The sequence below is a fragment of the Anabas testudineus genome, chromosome 2, assembly GCF_900324465.2.
Source record: "Anabas testudineus chromosome 2, fAnaTes1.2, whole genome shotgun sequence".
NCBI lineage: Eukaryota > Metazoa > Chordata > Actinopteri > Anabantiformes > Anabantidae > Anabas > Anabas testudineus.
Window position 1 is genome coordinate 4,961,057 of NC_046611.1, and position 18,998 is coordinate 4,980,054.

At 39.7% G+C, this 18,998-nt stretch overlaps 3 protein-coding genes across 6 annotated transcripts in view; 2 read left to right on the forward strand and 1 right to left on the reverse strand.

The window, feature by feature from the left end:
• Window positions 1–6,887, forward strand: LOC113164446 (gap junction gamma-1 protein-like). Of its 4 annotated transcripts, none has more exons than XM_026363751.1 (5): window positions 2–197; window positions 3,729–4,004; window positions 4,110–4,344; window positions 4,440–5,117; window positions 5,292–6,887. In XM_026363751.1, exons 2-5 carry the CDS (start codon window positions 3,765–3,767, stop codon window positions 5,303–5,305), a joined length of 1,167 nt encoding a protein of 388 aa, XP_026219536.1. In that variant the 5' UTR covers window positions 2–197; window positions 3,729–3,764; the 3' UTR covers window positions 5,306–6,887. The 4 variants fall into 4 exon arrangements, with proteins under 4 accessions (XP_026219539.1, XP_026219536.1, XP_026219538.1 ...); XM_026363753.1 differs by having other exon boundaries at window positions 3,733–4,004; XM_026363752.1 differs by lacking the exon at window positions 2–197 and adding an exon at window positions 205–376.
• Window positions 6,888–7,074: 187 nt separating this feature from the next.
• inha (inhibin subunit alpha) lies at window positions 7,075–9,960 on the reverse strand. Its single transcript, XM_026363506.1, has 2 exons — window positions 9,463–9,960; window positions 7,075–8,671 (listed from the first exon to the last, which is right to left on the reverse strand). The coding sequence occupies exons 1-2, from the start codon at window positions 9,761–9,763 to the stop codon at window positions 7,923–7,925; spliced, it is 1,050 nt and encodes a 349-aa protein (XP_026219291.1). The 5' UTR covers window positions 9,764–9,960; the 3' UTR covers window positions 7,075–7,922.
• Window positions 9,961–15,854: 5,894 nt separating this feature from the next.
• spega (striated muscle enriched protein kinase a) overlaps window positions 15,855–18,998 on the forward strand; it is a 39,740-nt gene continuing 36,596 nt past the window's right edge. The window contains exon 1 of the mRNA XM_026363995.1: window positions 15,855–16,242. Coding sequence (XP_026219780.1) covers window positions 15,861–16,242 — 382 coding nt within the window. The 5' untranslated portion in view covers window positions 15,855–15,860. The remainder of the gene's footprint in view (window positions 16,243–18,998) is intronic.

Sequence of the window (18,998 nt, forward strand, 5' to 3'; positions counted from 1 at the left end):
CAGGATTCAGAAGTCTTTCTTTTGTCCTCTTGTTCGGGACCGCGACACATGGGGTCAACGCGGGCTGTGCGGGTTCACACTGACGGAGCCTCGGACGCGGACGCACGCAGACGCCGATGAACGCGCGCGTTAATTAGGAAAACCTGGTCGAGCAATTAAGCCCGAGGAGAGAAGACGCGCGGATTGGAGCGCTGAAGGTGGGTGCATGGCTGCAGGAAAAGTTTGCTGAGCTGCTCCAGTGTCTTTTTTTACTACTTAATTAAAGCTCGTCTGAGTTTTTCTGACAGCCACAAGTTTCTTTTACGAGTGGGTTTAGTCTGAATTTACCAAGTGAGTTCCGCGTAACCACTTTTGGATCTGAGCTTGCCGGAGAGCGGTAAGTCGTCGTATTTTCGTCATTTTCAAAGCCAAAGGGAAAAGTTTAATCCAGGAAGAGTTTGTAAAAGTCACTGTTAGTGCGGCTCCCAATGTTGTGAGCTCATATGTTTAGGTAACGGTGCCAAAAGAGCTATTTTAATACCACAGGAGGTTGAAATGTTTCCACGTCGGAACGGCCAATTAAACTCACACCAGACTGAGCGTTACAGTGATTTTCCTTAGTTTTTAGTTATTTTAACCAGTTGTTCTCCTACTAATAGTGGTTTAACTTTCCTAACCAGTCGTGTCTGTGACTCTGTTCAATGATGGCTTCATCTTCTAATTCATCGGATTCTTGTTTCCCCACTGAAGCTTGGCAGCACTTTGTTTTCCTCCAGGAATGCCACAATTTCCAAAACAGCTCAGTCTGACTAAGCAGAGCATGTTCAGAGCCTTCAAAGCCCTTCTGAGGATCACTTAAACCTCCTCTCAGCCTCCTTTTACTGCTTATTTGAAACAGATAAATGAATATATCTTGTGGATCAAGTCATTTCCTCCCTCATGACAAACTATTTTTTCCATGTTGACAACACAGGAGAGCAACACACTGACATTTATAGCTTGTCTCTTTCCTCTGTTGTTGCTCAGACTGCTTGGCGAGTTCATATGCCCTCTGTCTGCTCCTTGAACCCTAAAATCCAGCTTTCTGCTTTTGGTTAGGCAGGAATGTTAACTCGCCTTTGCTTTGTCCAGAGCCTTTGCCCAAAACTCTCCAACCCCCTCCATCTCCTCCTGGAGCCGAGTGGCTCCTGAAGCAGAAAAGCCATTAAATCAGTTGAGCTTGGTTTAGTCCACATGAGCAAATAAGCTACTGTTTAAAAGCTGTCTTTAGTCAGCTGTTGGGATGGTGGCATTGCAAAAATGTTTGCATTTACCTGAGCCATGAAAGCAGTTTGTCTTGGACAAATAGACAGTTTGGTGTCGATCCTTTTTCCGCTTTGTGTGTTTATCTAGAGGGGAGGAGAGCAGTGGAGGCATTTAACACGGTGTTAACAAGGCGTGCAGTAAAGATTCTCATCTCGGCAAATGTACACTGTGAAGGGTCTCTAACCTCAGCCCTGCACCTCTGGAAACGCATCAAGGACTGAGCTAAGCTCATCTTGGAAGCAGGAGCACCTGCTGTACTTAGTTTCTATCACATAAAGCACAAACAGAAAAATGGTCAAATGTTGGGACAGTGTTGAGATATGACTGGCGTATTGGAAGTGTTGTGGAAAATATTAAACGGTGTGACCGCCGTGTTAAATGCTGCACTTCTAACCACTGATTTGGTGAGACCAGGTGATTCAAGGTGACTACAGAGTAGTGATTGGTTTGTTTAAAGGTTGATAACGGGGTGACGTAGAACCCTGTGAAGGTCAAATTCAAATGTCATCCACTGGCCTTCTGTTTTGAGAGTTCAAAATGCCGTTGCTGTTTTTTTTTTTTTTTGTTTTTTTTTATTATACCGATATTACCGTAAAAGACAATTAGTGGCTTGACTGCTGTGGACTTATGACCATGATGCCTTTCACTTCAGCAGAAGATGCTTTTGACCAGTATTTTGCATAACTTGTCCTCAAAGCCGGGTTTGAGCTAGAGAAGGCTGAATATCAGCAGCGCTAAATGGGACAGATGAAGTTAAAAGGAACAATGTGCTTCTGAATGTCAAATGATGAAGCTGTGAGATAAACAGTGAAGCTTGTAAAAACGGCCCATTTTTGTGTTTCCAGCTGCTATACAGTACCTCTAAACACCTATGCCACATATACTGAAGGTGGGGGTTGTAATTGTAGGGTAGGGGTAAAACAGAAGTCACGTTGCAGCTGTACTTGTTTTTCTCTCGTACTTTACCTTCAGGGTCATAAAGAGGTCTGTTTTGTCAAACATGTTCACCATTCCCATTCCTGAAAATCTACGTTCAGCAGGACTTTAGCAGAAAGAGTTAATGGTGCTATCCTTGGGGGGTGTTTTTAAAAGTTTAAGTGATTTAGTTTTAGATTTAATACTTTGGATGTGAGCTGAAGTGTTTCAAGTTCATCATCTAAACACGACAGCCTAACCTACAACATGTTTTACGGTTTTGATGCAGCTGGTTACCCTCTGAACTTAAACATGAAAGCCGGTAGGTCAAGCACAGACAAGCCTCACGCCTCACTTTGTCTCAGCATTTGAAGACATCACTTTGGAAAGTTTTGTGAAGGAAATGATGAGTAATCCGGTGAATGAGGGCCCATATATCAGGCACTGATCTGAGGATGCATACCAACAGATGCTTGTTATGGGCTAAAGCCTTGTCTCATTGTAATGAGATTTCTTAGCTACATGCCGTTTTCTGCAGAAATGGGGAGAAGGTAGATCCTTTGTGCTGGTGTAATTCGGGCAATCCTGGCATTAATGAGTTAAGCAGTGTTCTTCCTCCTTATGTCAGTACCAATTTTAGACCAAACTGATATTAGATACCTTTTAAACTTTAGAGATTAGAGTTTATTTGAAGCCTTTTTGTGCTCAAACAAGCTTGAAGGTAAATCTTTTGGGTAGTTTTAAAGGAAGAAACCCAATCTTATCACAAAAAGATATCAAGCTACCACACAAATATTTTTCAAAAGTTTTATTTCCTGTTGGCCTCCAGAAAATGAGGTAAATCAAGTTGTGATTATTTAGTTATCCACATCGTTACTGAGCTGGAAACGGTCCAGCTCTGATCTTTTCTTTGTGGTAAGGCGTCAGGTTGTGGTTTTAAAGAATTTAAAGGGATCATTCTGGCATAGTGACAGGAAATAAATTCCTAACTCCATTCCCTGCTTTAGGATCCTGCAGTCCAAAGCCACAGTGGGTCTCCTCCACAAGCTGCAACTTGCCAGCCCACACTTTGATGTTTGATTAAGCAGCTCGAGCTTGGCGTGGCAGGGAGCTGTAAAAATGTGGGTTTACCAAACTGCTACCAGGACTAGTTTGCTCCGACCAGCAGGACTGATTGTTGTGTAGTTGATGCACGGATAAAACAAAGCATGTGTTTGACCTGCACGACAAGTTACCCAGAATCCAAGGGTTCTGAATGTGCCTTATTTATCCAACAAACAGTCCAAAACTCAGATCAATGTACTGAAAAAAGGAGGATATAAATCTTAGATATTTTTGCTTTAAAGTGACTGAAGCAGCTGATTTATCTTAATATCGTTGTCATGTTATGTGCACAGAGTGCTGTAAGAAGAGAAGTAGTGGAAAAAGTGGCATCGCTGCATAACTCGTCACTATAAATTAGCCCTGTAGGTACAACACACTGTAAGAAAAGCAGTATTGACTTTGTCACCATCTATCTGTTTTTAAAGCCAGAGCTCATTTAGCTCCCCAGTCACCTTGGCACCATGAGTTGGAGCTTCCTAACTCGTCTGCTGGACGAGATCTCCAACCACTCCACCTTCGTGGGGAAGATCTGGCTGACAGTGCTCATCATTTTCCGCATCGTGCTGACAGCTGTCGGGGGTGAAACCATCTACTACGATGAACAGAGTAAATTTGTCTGCAACACGCAACAGCCTGGGTGTGAGAATGTGTGCTATGATGCGTTTGCGCCACTCTCACACGTCCGATTCTGGATCTTTCAGGTGAGCTGCATCTCAGGGTTGAACGTAAAAGATGGAGATCTCCTGCAGTGTTCTATTTCTGTAGAAGTCCAGCTACGTTTGAGTAACATTTGTATGTTTTTCTAGGTGATCATGATCACCACTCCCACCATCATGTACCTGGGCTTTGCCATGCACAAGATCGCCCGCATGGAAGACGGTGACTACCGACCTGGCAAGAAGCAGCAGCAGCAGAAGAAGAGGATACCCATCATCAGCCGCGGGGCAGCTCGGGACTACGAGGAGGCAGAGGACAATGGAGAAGAAGACCCAATGATCATTGAAGAGGTTGAATCAGATAAGCCTGACAAAGCAGAAAAAAGTATGGCTGCAATATCTCAGCCACATAACACGTAATTTTGTCAAATTGGTTTTAAAATAAAGATTTGTGACTAAACCAGTATTTCTCTATTTCAGGCCCAGAGAAAAAGCATGATGGTCGTCGGCGGATCCTGCGTGATGGCCTGATGAAAGTCTATGTGTGCCAGCTCCTGTGGCGCTCTGCCTTCGAGGTTGCCTTCCTTTTTGGCCAGTACATCCTCTATGGCTTTGAGGTGATTCCCTCCTACGTCTGCACTCGCTCACCTTGCCCGCACTCGGTGGACTGCTTTGTGTCGCGCCCCACCGAGAAGACCATCTTCCTGCTGGTGATGTACGTCGTGTCTTTCCTGTGTTTGCTCCTCACCATCCTGGAAATCATCCATTTGGGGGTTGGCGGCATCCGGGACACCTTCCGCAGGCGAGCCACCCGCAACCCGCGCGCCCCACCGCCACGCTCTTCACGTGCCTTGCCGACAGCCCCACCTGGATACCATGCTACCATGAAGAAGGAGAAACTAAAAGGAGAGCTGAGGGATTCACCAATTGCAGATTCCGGAAGGGAGAGTTTTGGGGACGAAGGACCCTCGTGCAGGGAGCTAGAGCGCTTGAGGAGGCACCTGAAGCTGGCCCAGCAGCACCTTGACTTGGCCTACCAGGCAGATGAAGGAAGCCCTTCACGAAGCAGCAGCCCGGAAGTCAACACTGCACAAACGGCTGCTGAACAGAACCGCCTCAACTTCGCCCAGGAAAAGCAGGGAGAGGCGAGTGAGAAAGGTAAATAGATGGTTGCTGCAGCTCTTTCATGTTTATTTGCAACATTTTCTGTATTTATCTCAGAATTATTAGTCACATAGACTGGCTGCAGAAAAAATGGTTATCCATAGATTTATTTTTTTAATCCATGTATAGGTGAGTATATGTGCTGAATATTTTCTCTTCTTTTTGTAGGAATACATGCCTGAGCATGCTTCCTGCCTCAGATGTCTGTCCTTCACTCCTACTGGCCTTTAAACACATGGGGGAAGCACATATGGGAATGCAGTCAGACCACTGAGGGAGACCAAAGCATGTATGTGTGCGAGCGTGTTTGTATGCATGTGTGGACGACAGAAATGAGCCTTTCAGTATTAGGGGTCAGTCCAAGAGAAAGGACAAATGCTGACCAAGCTGTGTTGTGACAAATGGTTCATCTCCAAGACTCTAAACTTGAAAGCCTGCCACATCTCATGTTTCTGCTTGCCAACCTGCATCCAAATCTTGACTGTGCCTTCAGCTGAAACCTTGTCTACACCTTGTTCCTTCACCCACTCTGTTTTGTGGCAATACAGTAATCCTTGTCCATTTCAGATCTTGCCAGGATTATTGTAAGCTTTAAACTCCCCTGGTTAAGTGTACTTTTCTCGTTTTATTAAATGTTGCAATATGTTAACATCTCACTTTGTTGAGGCTTGTTGGTCTCGGAGAGAATCTCAAAAATACAGCCTTAGGTGTTGTCTTTTTTTTTTTTTTTTTTTTTTTAATTGCAACAAGGGAGATTTAACCTGTTCGGGATGAGTCATGTTAATGGAAACAGATCTGATGCTAGGGATTATTGGTGTTCATTAGCCAGAAGAGACACCATTTCAGAAATGTCTGACAGATCATTGAAACTTCTACATTTATTCCAATCGGCCAAAATGTTTACCTGGGAAATGCTTGAATCCTTTGACAGGAAATGTGACAAATTTTCAAGATTCATGTTTTGTAGTTCATTTAAAATACTCAATTTTACCAGAACCTTTTTACTATGACTTGACCAAAGCTCTAAATTAGTTGCCTTTTGTTTATGAGGTCTCCAGAAATACCACGTCTCATGACTGCTGGAAAGTAGGCACTTGGATGTTGGTAAATGCTTTTCTTCTCTAAATTATGTAATATATAAATGATTCACTGTTTGTAATTTCTCATCATTTCAAAAAGATTACACAAATAATTTCACTTTGTAAGGTTTTTTCTAGCCAGCTGAAAACATCTGTCTCCTAGGTTACTGTCTCAAACTTCATCCTCGTCTTTTGAAATTTGCATTCTTCTTTGATGAGACATATTTTCCATCCTTGACACGCACCGCCACTCTTTGTGCTAAAACATGGATGTTTTCATGCATTCTGAGGAGAGAGGGGGAGAAAAAAAACTTCAACCCAGCTGAGGAAAGGATGACCGCCGCCTGCTGACGCACAGCCTGGTGCCATGTAAACAAATATAATCTTCAATTCATTCAAGTTTTTTGTTCAGTTGACTTCAGTGTTCACACAAAGTTCATACTTTTCATATCCTGTCAGTTGGTTTTATTGTCTGGGGCCGGAAGAAAAAACCACGGATTGCTGTATTGGTGCAATCATCTCACTTCCGGTCTTGCTACTTATTGCAAGGTACAACATTCCATTTTGAAAATAGTACTTCAATGATTTCTTGGTTTTTTGTTTTGTTTTTTTTTCCTATTGCAAGTCTTGTAGTTTTTGTAACTGTAGAGATTATTTTGTCTTAAGAGTAAATAAATATATTTGAACGACGTTTGGTCTTTGGGGTCAACTCTTTCTGGATCTTCAGTATTTTTTTATTTTATTTTTTTTTTTCACTTGGATGTTAATCAAAATTTTGTTTTTATATATACTTTTTCTTTATCTAATATTTAAAGAAGTATTTTAAAGTTAACACAGGGATCTCATTTGAAATGTTCACATGTGCACATGACCAAGGTTTAATTCAAAAAGATCTAATATACATTGTTGTCCATCAGTTAACCATTAGAAGTAACACCGAATGTGAAATGATGCAGTACAGAAGTAGGCCTACACTGCCCTCTAATGGTAAGTCACTATACAAACGAAAAGCAATACAGTGCTGGAGAGAAAACACAAGGAAATGGAGTTAAAAGTTAAAAGGCTCTTCCCCTAAAATGTTAAATATGCTTTTTAGTTACCCCTAGTTGTAAATAATATTTACTATGGCCCAGTTACTTAGGGCCTATTTGCTATGGAAAGTTTTGTTTGGGTGTATTTGAAATCAAATCTTTATACCTCACCACATGAAACCAAGAATTTGTGCAAGGCTAAATGGAACAAAAGCTAAATGGAAAATTACAGTTGTGACTGAAATCCTAACTTCACATTAAATCAATGTAGCTTTTATGTGTGCACTGGAGAAGAGACAGTTTATTTTGAAGTAAGTTGGAATGCATTGTAAGAAAAAAAGTTTGGTTTTGAGTGTGCTGTTGAGGGACATTAAAAAATGAACAGATGAAGTAGAAAACCACTAATAAAATATGGAAGGAACTAGCTGCAATTTGATTGGCATGCAGTGGCAATAATATAAACAGTTATATATACTTTATGTTCTTTTGTATATTAATTCCAAACAACAATAAGTAGAGTAAAATTCTACAATTTGTGTGTAATAAAGTGAACACTAAATAATTACAGTGAAAGGGTTAAATCTTAAAACCACAGCACACAAGAACAAAAATCACATATATCAAATCACATAAGCATAAAAGAAATGTCCTTTGTAAAATAGGCGAACTGCCCCTTTAGGATTTAATCTTCAGATGCAAGTGCACTCTTCAGGTATGATATTGGGCAAAATCTCATACTTGAACGAGTAGCCTCCATCAGATGTGGTGGTGATTCTCAGTGACTTCATAGTACCTGGGACAGGGGCGCAGCACTGAGTGATCCCCAGCATGGTAGTGGTTCGATCCCAGGCCGAGCAGTTCCCGTGACAGTAATAGAAAGTCAGAACCTTCGGATGCACGATCCAGTTGTCCCAGCCCAGCTCCTCAAAGCTGATTTCAATCTCCGCTCGGTGGCAGTCACTGTAATGAGGCCTGTCCAGAGAGGGGCGCTGGAGCAGGTCGATAGCAGTAGGAGACCAGGGAATGGTTACTGGTGCATGACGGGGTGAACGGACAGGACCACGAGGCTGAGCATGGACGTGAAGAAAGGGCATCTTGTCTGATTCGCTAGGGTGGCAGTGACAGGTCAGACAGCGCACCTGGAGCAGAAAAGGGCCTTTAGCCACAGAGGACAGCAGATTCTGATCCAGGTGATAGGTGGTCCATCCATCAGAACTCTTCTTTGATGGAGCTTCTGCTGCCTGAAGAAGCTGCTGCGCTGCAGTAAGAATGAACAACGGGGCCGAGGAGTTGTCCGAGACACCTTCACCTACATAGAACCAGAAGTGGGCAGATGTGGCCACAGTCTCATGGTTGTTCATGGAAGGCTGGAAATAATATGTGAAGTGGTTGCTGGTGGTTTCTCTGGGAGCAGAGTCAGACCTGGCACAAGATGAGTCTGCCAAAGAAAAAAGTCAGTAAGTGTTTATTTATTCCTGATGTTTTTTAGAAGCCACACAAAAACAGGGATTTACTATGCCATTAAAAAGTCTTGTTTTTACTTATTTGGGCGATGGCATTTCATCATTACGATAATCAAACCATATGCAATACACAAATGACTTAAATGTAATATTTTATGAAGTTATGCATGTGGAATATGTCACATTGCAGTAGTCTTGTGCTCAAGGGCCCTGTATAAAAACATAAAATATTTGTGGCTTCAGCTCTTCCATGCAAATCACAAACAAGTCGAGTGGTTCTGCATATGACAAAAATCTTCTAATGCCACTCATACTCTGCATACCCATCTTTTTCCAAAGAAGACTGGTAAAATGTGCTTTTAGGAATAAAATCTAATGACAGTCATTAAACAGACTTTATGTAATAACGATCGGAGAGAGCCTCTGGCTTATTTTCACTTGATCTGTTTTGTTGTGCTATTAAAAGAAAACTATGATATGAATTGTGCTGTATTGGAATGTAATTGTACTATTTTTTTCTTTTGCCAATAGATGTAAACAACAAATAAGCAAATTAAACCAAGTTTCAGTGCATAGCAGTAAAAGCACTATTGGAAGTTGCAGTTTTGAGCATGTTAACGCCACATATCACCGTAGAATGCATTGAATTTATAGCATACATGATGACTTTATCACAGTCTCCCATAGAAAACAGGAATTTACATTTTACATATGTAGCTATAATGGATGTTATAAGGTGAAAAACAACAATAATAAAGCTTCTTACCAGAACTGGGGAACAGAATAATTTGAGATGTTTCCTGGGTGGCACTGCTTTTATGGTTGACCCACGCTGTCCTGCTAATCCTGGAAGCCATACGATGCAAGTGCCTTGTTTCTGGCTGTGCCACGTCTCCATCAGGACCCTGAGCTGTGGCCACAGGAGACTCCTCCAGCCCGAGGCCCTTCAGAACCCGCTCTCTGAACCAGGACAACACCGCTTCCCTGGACAGCTCCTCTCCCCTGCAGGCTTGAATCAGGCCGTAGAGCCATAAAGGACTCAGGATAAGGAGAGCACAGGAAACCATGACTGTAGAGTCTGACAACCACTTTACACTAAATACCTTGCAGGTGTAGCAACAAAAAGGTTAAGAACTCTGACTGTTTATACTGGTCCGGAGTTATTCTATGAGGATTAAGTTCCAATCAGAGCCAGAAAACTGATTAGCGTCTGTGACTTCCCTTATTCCCACACGCATTTGACTCTGCAGCTGTCTGTGTCTGAGCAAAGGCTGCAAGCAAAAACACAAACGTGAGATAGCAAAGACTGGCCTTGACAGTTGGGATATTGCATTATCAGTTTTTGTAGCTGTTTCACACAGTATTGGAAGAATGTGTCCACATGTTTTATTTTCTTCCTTTTTGTTCTGCAGAGTTGCTCTTGGTTGGGTTAGTTCAGTCATAACTTGAGGGTCAACACATCCTTTAACGAGCTCTTTACGTGTGTTGTTAACGTATTGCGCAGAAGACAGAAATGTTTAGCCTTGGATTCTCTGGTATAAATATTTCTACTTTCTATTATTTACTGACTTTAGTGCAACATCCTCTTCAGAGTGATTCTGCTGTATGTGAAAATCAACCACTGTGATGTAGTAGGAGAAGTGTCCATTAGACATTCCTATATCATAACCATTACTGTCTTTGTGTTTGTGTTCTCTGCAGCTGAAAACACTCGGTCATATCTCACACGACGCACCCGTTCTCCTACTAATAAGAAAGTCATTGTCTACTGGGACCTCTTTATCGGACTGGCCTTGAATCCATGAATCAATCTGAAAAGTATTTTTTTATAATGTATCTTTATGAGGACATTTTATCAGTGATTCAACTGGACACAGACCAGATGTTTTCAGGAGTTTTTCTGTGAACCGACCACTTATTTGTTCTTTGTAGTTCTAAAATGAATTCAAGAGCTTTTAAAAAGTGTGCTGTAAAAAACTGAAAGTTCAGTCGGAGTGAAGCTGTCAAACTTTATAATATAATAATATATAATATAATATTCAACTTTCACACTCAAGATGTTTTATTGTTTAGAATAAAATTAACAAAGGAAAAATATTTGGTCAAACTGCAACAGGAAATGAAAGCTAATGATTAATTAAACTGATAATTTACTGAAATATTACATAAACTTCATACGCCATACATACATTTATATCCTATATAAATAACAATTATAATAATTATAATTATAATTATTATTATTATTATTATGACATGGTGAATAATATTGCATTCATACATACTGTTAGCAACTATTAGCACCTGTCCTCTTCCCAGTACAACATGACGTTACATTACTGTCTGAGAGAAACAAACAAAAAACAGAAACAACAAACATCTATGAAGTATGTATGATACTTTTCCTTTACTGTTGTTTAATTGTGTGTTTAAAACTGTGAAATGTTTGAATAACTTACCAAGTTGCAGAGGTAGAGAAGCAACCTTTGCTAGTGCTAACGTTAGCCTTTAGCCACCATAAGTTTCTGGTCAAACCAGACAAAGTTAGGCTAGGGAAACAAAACTTTTTAATTTGGATTTTCTTTTAACACTTACAGATTGTTTAAAGAACAGTTTATTAAAATGACACATAATTTAACTAAGGCCAGAGAGCAGTTAGCCTAGCCTAGCTTATCATAAGCAAGGGGTAGCTAGCATGGCTCGGTCAACTCCAGAAATATGTCCACCATCGCCTCTAGCATTAAAGCTTATAAATTAGCACCTTGCAGTCAATTATGGAATTAAAATATTCACTTCTATAGTCACTTCTACATACACCTTGCTTGTTTTACAGGGGTCCACACTTGTGCACTAAGCGTTGCCTGCCCTCGGTCTTCATGCTAAGGTAAGCTAATTATCAGCGACAGCTATAATCTGTGACTTTTATTATTTTAAAGGTACATTTATTGATATATGCTGGAATTGTAAACATCTCATGGTCTATGTTCTTTAGCTGGTGATTGTGAAAACAGTAAAATGTGTTTAATTTAAAAGATATAGTATATTTCCCGGTATATTCAGTAAACTGTCAGCACAGTTCAGATGCAGGGGCTCAGTACTTCTTCATCACTGTTGTATTTCTCTTAAAGCTCTTTTGTTTCTTGTTGCTTTCTTCATAGTATTGGATAAAAAACACATACAATAAGTATCTTGCCTTGTATCGTACTGATGTTAAAGTACCACAGAGTGTGTACCAGCAGAGGGCGTTAAAGTAAAACACGAGTCTGTTCACTGTTTTTATCACAACCCTTTGAAAAAGCACTTTATTCTAAAATCTACATAAGTCTACTGTACTGATATAATAAATTCTCACTCACCACTAACTTTGATCACCATATTTAAATGAAGAGGACACTCTTTCGATTTGTACAATTATGCTGTAGATCTGCAAATCCTCTGAAATGATCATGATGAATGGAAACGTGGCTGCACACTTACGTACTTAATAAGCATTATCTCAGCTGGTGCATTTGCAAAGCAAACATCCAAGTGGGAACTTGTTGAAAACCAACTACTGTACAGTACTCAGTGTTTACAGACCTATATACGTTACTTACATTTGAAAATGTTGGTATTTCAAACTTTAAACTTTTTTTATGTTTCCATAATATTCTACATAAATCATATCGTATTTCAAAGTAGAATATTCTCACCCACTCCACTGCATTTATCTGACAACTATGGTAAAAAAAGCCTGTCAGTTGAACATGTTACACACAAAGCCATAGCTTACTAAGTGTTGTTACCCAACAGTATATATCAAATAGTTTAACGTAGCTCCATTTCAAGCAGTTAAAGCTTTAAATTGCACTTGTCATGCATCAGTAATCATAGACAAGATATACCATAACAAAATGTAATGGAAATGGCCATTTCCAGTGGCTACTTTACTACTAAAAGAGTTTTGCTTGATGACTACTAGACATAGCCCACAACTGCTATAAAAGCCTCACAATGATGCTAAAATCCCACGTTTGGTTCTGTAAGGCTGTGTCCCAATAAAACACTGGGGATAGTTGAATGTGGGGCAATTCGACAGACTGTCCTTGTATCAGTTGTCCTTTAGTCCTTTGACAGTACACAACAAAAGACAACATGACAGCGATAGAGACAGCTTGTTTTAAGGCAGAGGGATTATGTCAGAAACTGTGGGGCTCCAGCATCGTGGTTACTTACAGGTTCATCAAGAATTCATGTCAGAATTCATTCATGCCTGTCACCACAGCGACCTTAAAGTCAAAGCTGCCAAAACTAGGGTAAATTCAGAGGTGACCTGAAGCATGTCTAGACCCCTTCAAGTTCAGTCAGCCATTAACGCAGCTCCAAACAAAGTGGCACTTTACCTCAAAGAGGTGTCAGTGAATCATAGTGTTAGACTGAAGTGTCCTTACTGTATATACCTCCAATAAATAAGGTCAAACAAATAAATTCTTTATTATTTAAGAAATACATTGATTTTATGTAACTGAATGATTAATAAACTCATTTTAATATACTACTAATTCATAATTAGATTGGCATATAATCAATGCGATTACTTCTAGTAGTAATAAGATCTACTGCATATCTAGAAGTTTCAAGGAAAAATACTACAGCAACTGAAATAAATGGGAAATATATGAAGGAAAAACTGTCTACTGCTAGTCATTACTTAGCCAACAAGTTATTTTTGCCTCAGTGCATAGTTGTTGCGTTGGATATTTATATATAAGTATATAATATATAAATACATAAAGGTGTAATATTTATTTATTTCTTAGGTGGTCGAATAAAAGCCAATGAGCAGGCTAGAGAGGATTTGAAGAAAACTGGCAGAAATGTCCATTATGTTTTTGTTGTGTTTGAATGCTTATTCCAAGGCTTACATGTTAAATAGACTGAAATTTACTACAACATAGCTCCCTGTTCGACACAGCTTTATTACTAAGTAAAGATAGACTTTATGACTGTCAAAATCTGTATTATTTCAATGAAGTTGACAGATATGAAGATTCACAAGCATCTTAATAGCAGTAGTATTATTTTTAATTTGGTATTAAAGGTGAACATAAAACAAGTTTATTGTTGTAAATCAACATTTAATATGTTCATAATTTCTATACTGTAGCAACAAAAGAGTATTTGAAATAAACTACTCAAACTGCATCACGGTTTGAGCATTGTGTTCTATTGTGTCTACTGCAATTGTTCCAACCTGTTATATTGTATTGTTATATCACTGCCCTACAGTTGTATGAATCACTAAGTCCTGTCTTTATTCTTAGACATTCTTTTTATAGCAACTCCAACTGTCACACGCATCCTGTCTCTGCCTGTCTATCTCACACACATACACATGCACAGGCACCCACATTTTGTAGTTGATAACATTATCTAAAGGTCTTTGATGTGTGTGCGCGTGCGCTTGTATATGTACGCATGTGTGTGTGTGCGCGCGCGGGTGTGTGTGTGTGTATGTGAGCGTGTGTGTGTATAGGTCATACATGGCAGCCTAAGAAATGTGACCTATCTCTGGTGGTGCAGCTGTCGTTTCCAACCTGAAGGAGTTGGGGGTGAAGCAGTGAGATGGGGAGACTGGAGAGAGAACATGAGCTGATTTCTGTACTTAGAAGCCTAATAAGGCTGCAATTATATTTTCTTAACTGAAAACATACTAAACCTGAAGACTTAAGTAGTTTGGCATATAGAGAAAAGGATCTCACTCTCTGTCTCACCTCTCTTTACTGGGGCTGAGTTTGTTGAAAGGGACCATGGTAGTGACTGCTAATGCTACATGATCTAGGGTGGACTTACACCTATGGCCGATGCTTGCTAAAGGACAAACAGAGACACGGGCAAGCAAATTATTTCGGATGAAGTATTTTGCTCCATGGATCTTGTTACCACAACTTGGACTTGTCCAAAGAGATTCCTTTCGGCTTTAATAGCAAAGGTGAGGTAAGGTGCATTTTTTTCTCATTGCATAAAGCCTATTTTAGGCAACTTGTTGGATCAGCTAGTGGAATACTATACATTAGTATGTAAAGGCAATCCAAATTATAATGTATTCTTACACCAGTAATGGAACTTTAATAGTTGTTTTGCTAAAAATTACTGAAGTAAAATTGCTAGTTATACTTAAAACATTAACAGTGATCTGGGTACATAACATTTATTTACCATGTGAACTGTGTGACACAACCTTAGAAACTTCATTATAGGAAGTAATAACCAGTTCATTAAAATTAGAAAAATGTCAATGCTGAATGTGGGTGAGAGTAGAAGCAAATCCTGCCCTTCATTGTCAAAGTCAGACACATTGCAAGTCTATCTAATGGTAAGACTTTTATAACTTATGGTAATTGGTATTATTTTCATGGTAAATCCACATAGCACTGTGTGTCACAGATATCTTCTTTGCTCCTTGGATTGTCACATCCTGGCTACTGTCCCTTGACTATCACTGAGACATCAGGTGTGTACCATGGGTGTCAAAATAACAAGATGATTGGTATGTGTTGCACTATATGGCGTGAAACAGACAGGCACACATAAGTCTACAGATTAAATCATGTTACTTTTTGCTTTGCAAAATAGTACAGTACTGTAGCAGACGAGTGAATAAATATAAGTTGGAAGACAATTAAGAATGTTCAAAATCAATATAGCTGAGGTTGACATGTTGTGTCTTTACATCACTAGAAAGCATTAAGCTTCAAAAACCCTGACTGTAGATGACTTTCTCCTCAGCCTCATATATAAATAAATCACACAAGCTTTCACAGACTATGAAGTTAGGCCTCATCATGACTAAGTTAAAATTTTACATGCTGTTGATTTTAGGTTCAGGTTTTTGGATGACCAATGTCATCATATTTTGGAATTGGGCATATACAATACAAAATCTTAAAATGCACCAGTGCTTCATCTGTTATCTTTCTGATAAGCACAGTTAATGTTGATCTGATTCATGTTCTCTATACCTCTGTCTCTTGCAGTCCTATGTCCAAAAACCCAGGTGTATCATCTTCTGTGCTCCCATTGCTTCCTGGGATATCTGAACCCATGGTTTACAATAGCTGCAGCTTATTGTGAAAGCCAAATCGATTTCCATAAAAAGTGCAAAAGAGTGTGAAAAAAATCAAGATGGCTGAAGGCTCTGGATCCAGCCCCATTCTGAACATCCCTTCCAAAAGAGCCAAAGTCATAAAGGACCAGGTTGTTCCAGAAACTGGGGCTGCAATACAGGAACCCACGCCACCAGTCTTTATCCGTAAACTTCGCAAGGCGGCAGGCGGAACAGGCTGTGATATGCGACTGAGGGTGTCTGTGGCAGGATTTCCAAAACCTTCACTGACTTGGTACCACAATGATGAGCTCATTCCTCCATCAGAAGCCCAGGATTCAGGGGGACTATGGATACGGGACTGTCACACAAGTGATGCTGGCTTGTACACCTGTGTGGCCACTAATGAGCTGGGAGAGTCAAGCTGCAGTGCTGTCTTGGCAATTATGGACCTTGGTGAAGGTAATCCATAATTGTTTTTTTATAAACTTCAATAACAATAGGAAGACAAAGTTTATTCTTGTTATTAAAATAATAATTTAAGATACACTTAACTTGACTACACCCACTGACTTGAAAAACTGGAAGAATAGTGTATTTCAAGAAAGAAAAGAATAAATGTATCATTAGTAATTAGTATAATTTGTTTGACCCCTTATCTCTCACCCAGACAAAACAACTGTAGGTTTAATACTGTATTTTATTACTGGCCATTAACACTGTTGTCTGTGTATGCAGAGCTGCACTGGAGTTCATCACTATTTTTCATGACTGTGATATGCAGTGTTTACTGTCTGTTTGTGTAGGTTTTACCTACAGGATTATACTGCCAATACAAAACCCATTACAACTGATTCAATAGGACAATGCCATGTGGGCAACAAGGCACCAGTTAAGCTTTAAAGATGATCTCTAACAGTTTATTACTGCTGTTGCGGCTCTGTAACCTTTCTAAAATTAGAATGCTTTGGTGAGACAGTTTTACTTGATGTGGACAGCATCAGCATAAAATCACACAGGAGAGCATGCAGGACATAAATCATCATTTTAAAAGGGCTTTAGTAGAAACAGTCTCATCATGTCCCATTCTCCACATCATCTTTATCACATCTCACTTATGTCTCTTGGAATATAAGCTTATCATTTGCCTTGTCAGTGTAATATAGATACGCTCCTATTTATTTCAGGTAAACTTATAAGTTGGTGGCTGTGTCCATAGCTGAGGAGCAGTGTGAAAGTGCATGCCTAACTTGTTGGGTAATACTTTCAGAGTCCTGCTCCTACACTTCAGCATTATAGATTTGAATAGATTGTTTATTATTTTCCAGTTTACCTTCTCACCTCTGCCTTTTCATTCATTAAGTGTGGCTTGTGTGGGTTCCATTCTTATGAGATGCAACATAAAGCCTTACGTACAGTTTGCAGCAAAGGTTCAATTGTTAAACATTGTTGAATTGATTGAATCATTGACATTCAAGCAATCAGGCATACTATAATTGCACTTCTGTTGCGTTGGATTAAAGTAATTAGAAACTGCCGTCACTTGTATCCAAACGTCAGATTCTAATGAGTGATGATTTTCTACTTTGTTAGGGAAATAATAAGCAGACAGTGTCTTGCTAGTGATTTTGAGCTGCTTACTCCTGACCGTTTCTTTGCATTGAAAGTACAGGTTTTTGTAAGTTTTTTTCAGTAACATATTGAAGTATATAAGTTTTTTGGGGGGTATTTCAGCTTTTATTTGATAGCATTAATAAGAAGGCAGACAACAAATGTGGGAAAAGAGAGGGGGACGCCAGAATGCTGCAATTACATGGCATGTGCTGTAACCATTGGGCTACTAAGACCCTCTGATTTCTACATTTGATCATGGACTTGTCCTGTGGAGAAAGTTTACAGTTGAGCTCACATGTCAGCAGCTCTCACAGTATGAGCTGGCAAACATAGTCCAGCTGGCATATCACTCAGCACCTCTCAGTCTCGCTCTCCTAGTTTTCATTTTTTCACATGAATTTCTATGTTATGTCAGTTTCTTATTCCATATGTCTACACTTTCTTTTCATCTGTCTCTCACTGACTCTTCTTTTGTCTTATTGTGTTGATTTCAGCTTGGTCAAATAGTATGAAATAGTACATATACTGTAGCAAGCACACAAAAAAAATTATAATTAAAGTTTTTATTCCCTTTGTAGTCATTGTTCCTAACTTGACTTTTTGAGACTTAAACCTCCCCTACTATACCACAATGCCTCTAAAACTAACTAAAAGCAACAACAACAACGAGGTTTTGACCTTAAAAACTCATAGAACAATAAAAACAATAATACAATGGTTGAGCTTGCATAACTATAAATCTTAAATAATTAGTTTTCACCATATTTAACAACAACAACAACAACAACAAAAAAAACCTCAACCTCACACAGCTTTGAAATGAAAATATTGAAATGTGTTATTAAAAAAATACTTATGAAGACTCATAGACTAGACTTTGACTTTCCTAAAAAAGAAAGCCATGGCTTGGGAGTCTCCAAAAGATTATCTTTGTTGTTTACCTATTCTTTGCTAATGAATATAAATAATAAAAGATCCAAAGACAGAAAAGTAACATGTTTTTTCACCACTGTCCCCCCATTTTTATCAATTTTGCTACGTCCTAACTGTCTTACTATCTGTTTGACCTCTGCCTTCCTCTTACATGTCCCCTCCTCTCTCTCTCCTTGTGGTTATTTATGGCCTGGTATGTGCAGTACCAGCCAGAGGGCTCGTGCTCTAGTGATGTGTGGTTGCCGCCGGCCTCCTTCTCCGATTGCACCAGCAGACATCACAGATAATTATAGCATCACCACGGTCAAGACGTGGCGCTGTCACACTCAATCACGGTCAGCGTGATGAAAGAGTTGGAGAGGGTTTGCTGAGTTAGGGGGAGCTGTGAATGTGTATTTCTGTTGGTGTCTGTTAGTGTCTACCTGTGCCTGTGTGTGGCTAGTTTTAAAGGCTGTTCTGGCTGCTTTTGAGTAATACTCAATTAGTCAGTCAGGTCTGTCACTTTAAGAAATCACTCTGACAGATCAGACCAACCAGAAACCAATGGTGTTGTGGCACAAGTCTAGACTTCTGTACTGACGTCACCCTCTGGCGTACATCTTTTGATTAACATACTGTCAGGCATCTGTTGACTGGGTGCGCAGTTTGACTGAAGCACTGAAAAAACAGCG

Excerpts from the sequence above, each read along its gene's own strand:
- inha (XM_026363506.1), bottom strand. The coding sequence starts at position 9,763 with ATGGTTTCCTGTGCTCTCCTTATCCTGAGTCCTTTATGGCTCTACGGC. Across the intron at positions 8,672-9,462 it reads TATTCTGTTCCCCAGTTCTG|ACTCATCTTGTGCCAGGTCT; the intron begins GTAAGAAGCTTT and ends TTTCTTTGGCAG.
- LOC113164446 (XM_026363751.1), top strand. The coding sequence starts at position 3,765 with ATGAGTTGGAGCTTCCTAACTCGTCTGCTGGACGAGATCTCCAACCAC. Across the intron at positions 4,005-4,109 it reads TCCGATTCTGGATCTTTCAG|GTGATCATGATCACCACTCC; the intron begins GTGAGCTGCATC and ends ATGTTTTTCTAG. Across the intron at positions 4,345-4,439 it reads GCCTGACAAAGCAGAAAAAA|GCCCAGAGAAAAAGCATGAT; the intron begins GTATGGCTGCAA and ends TCTCTATTTCAG.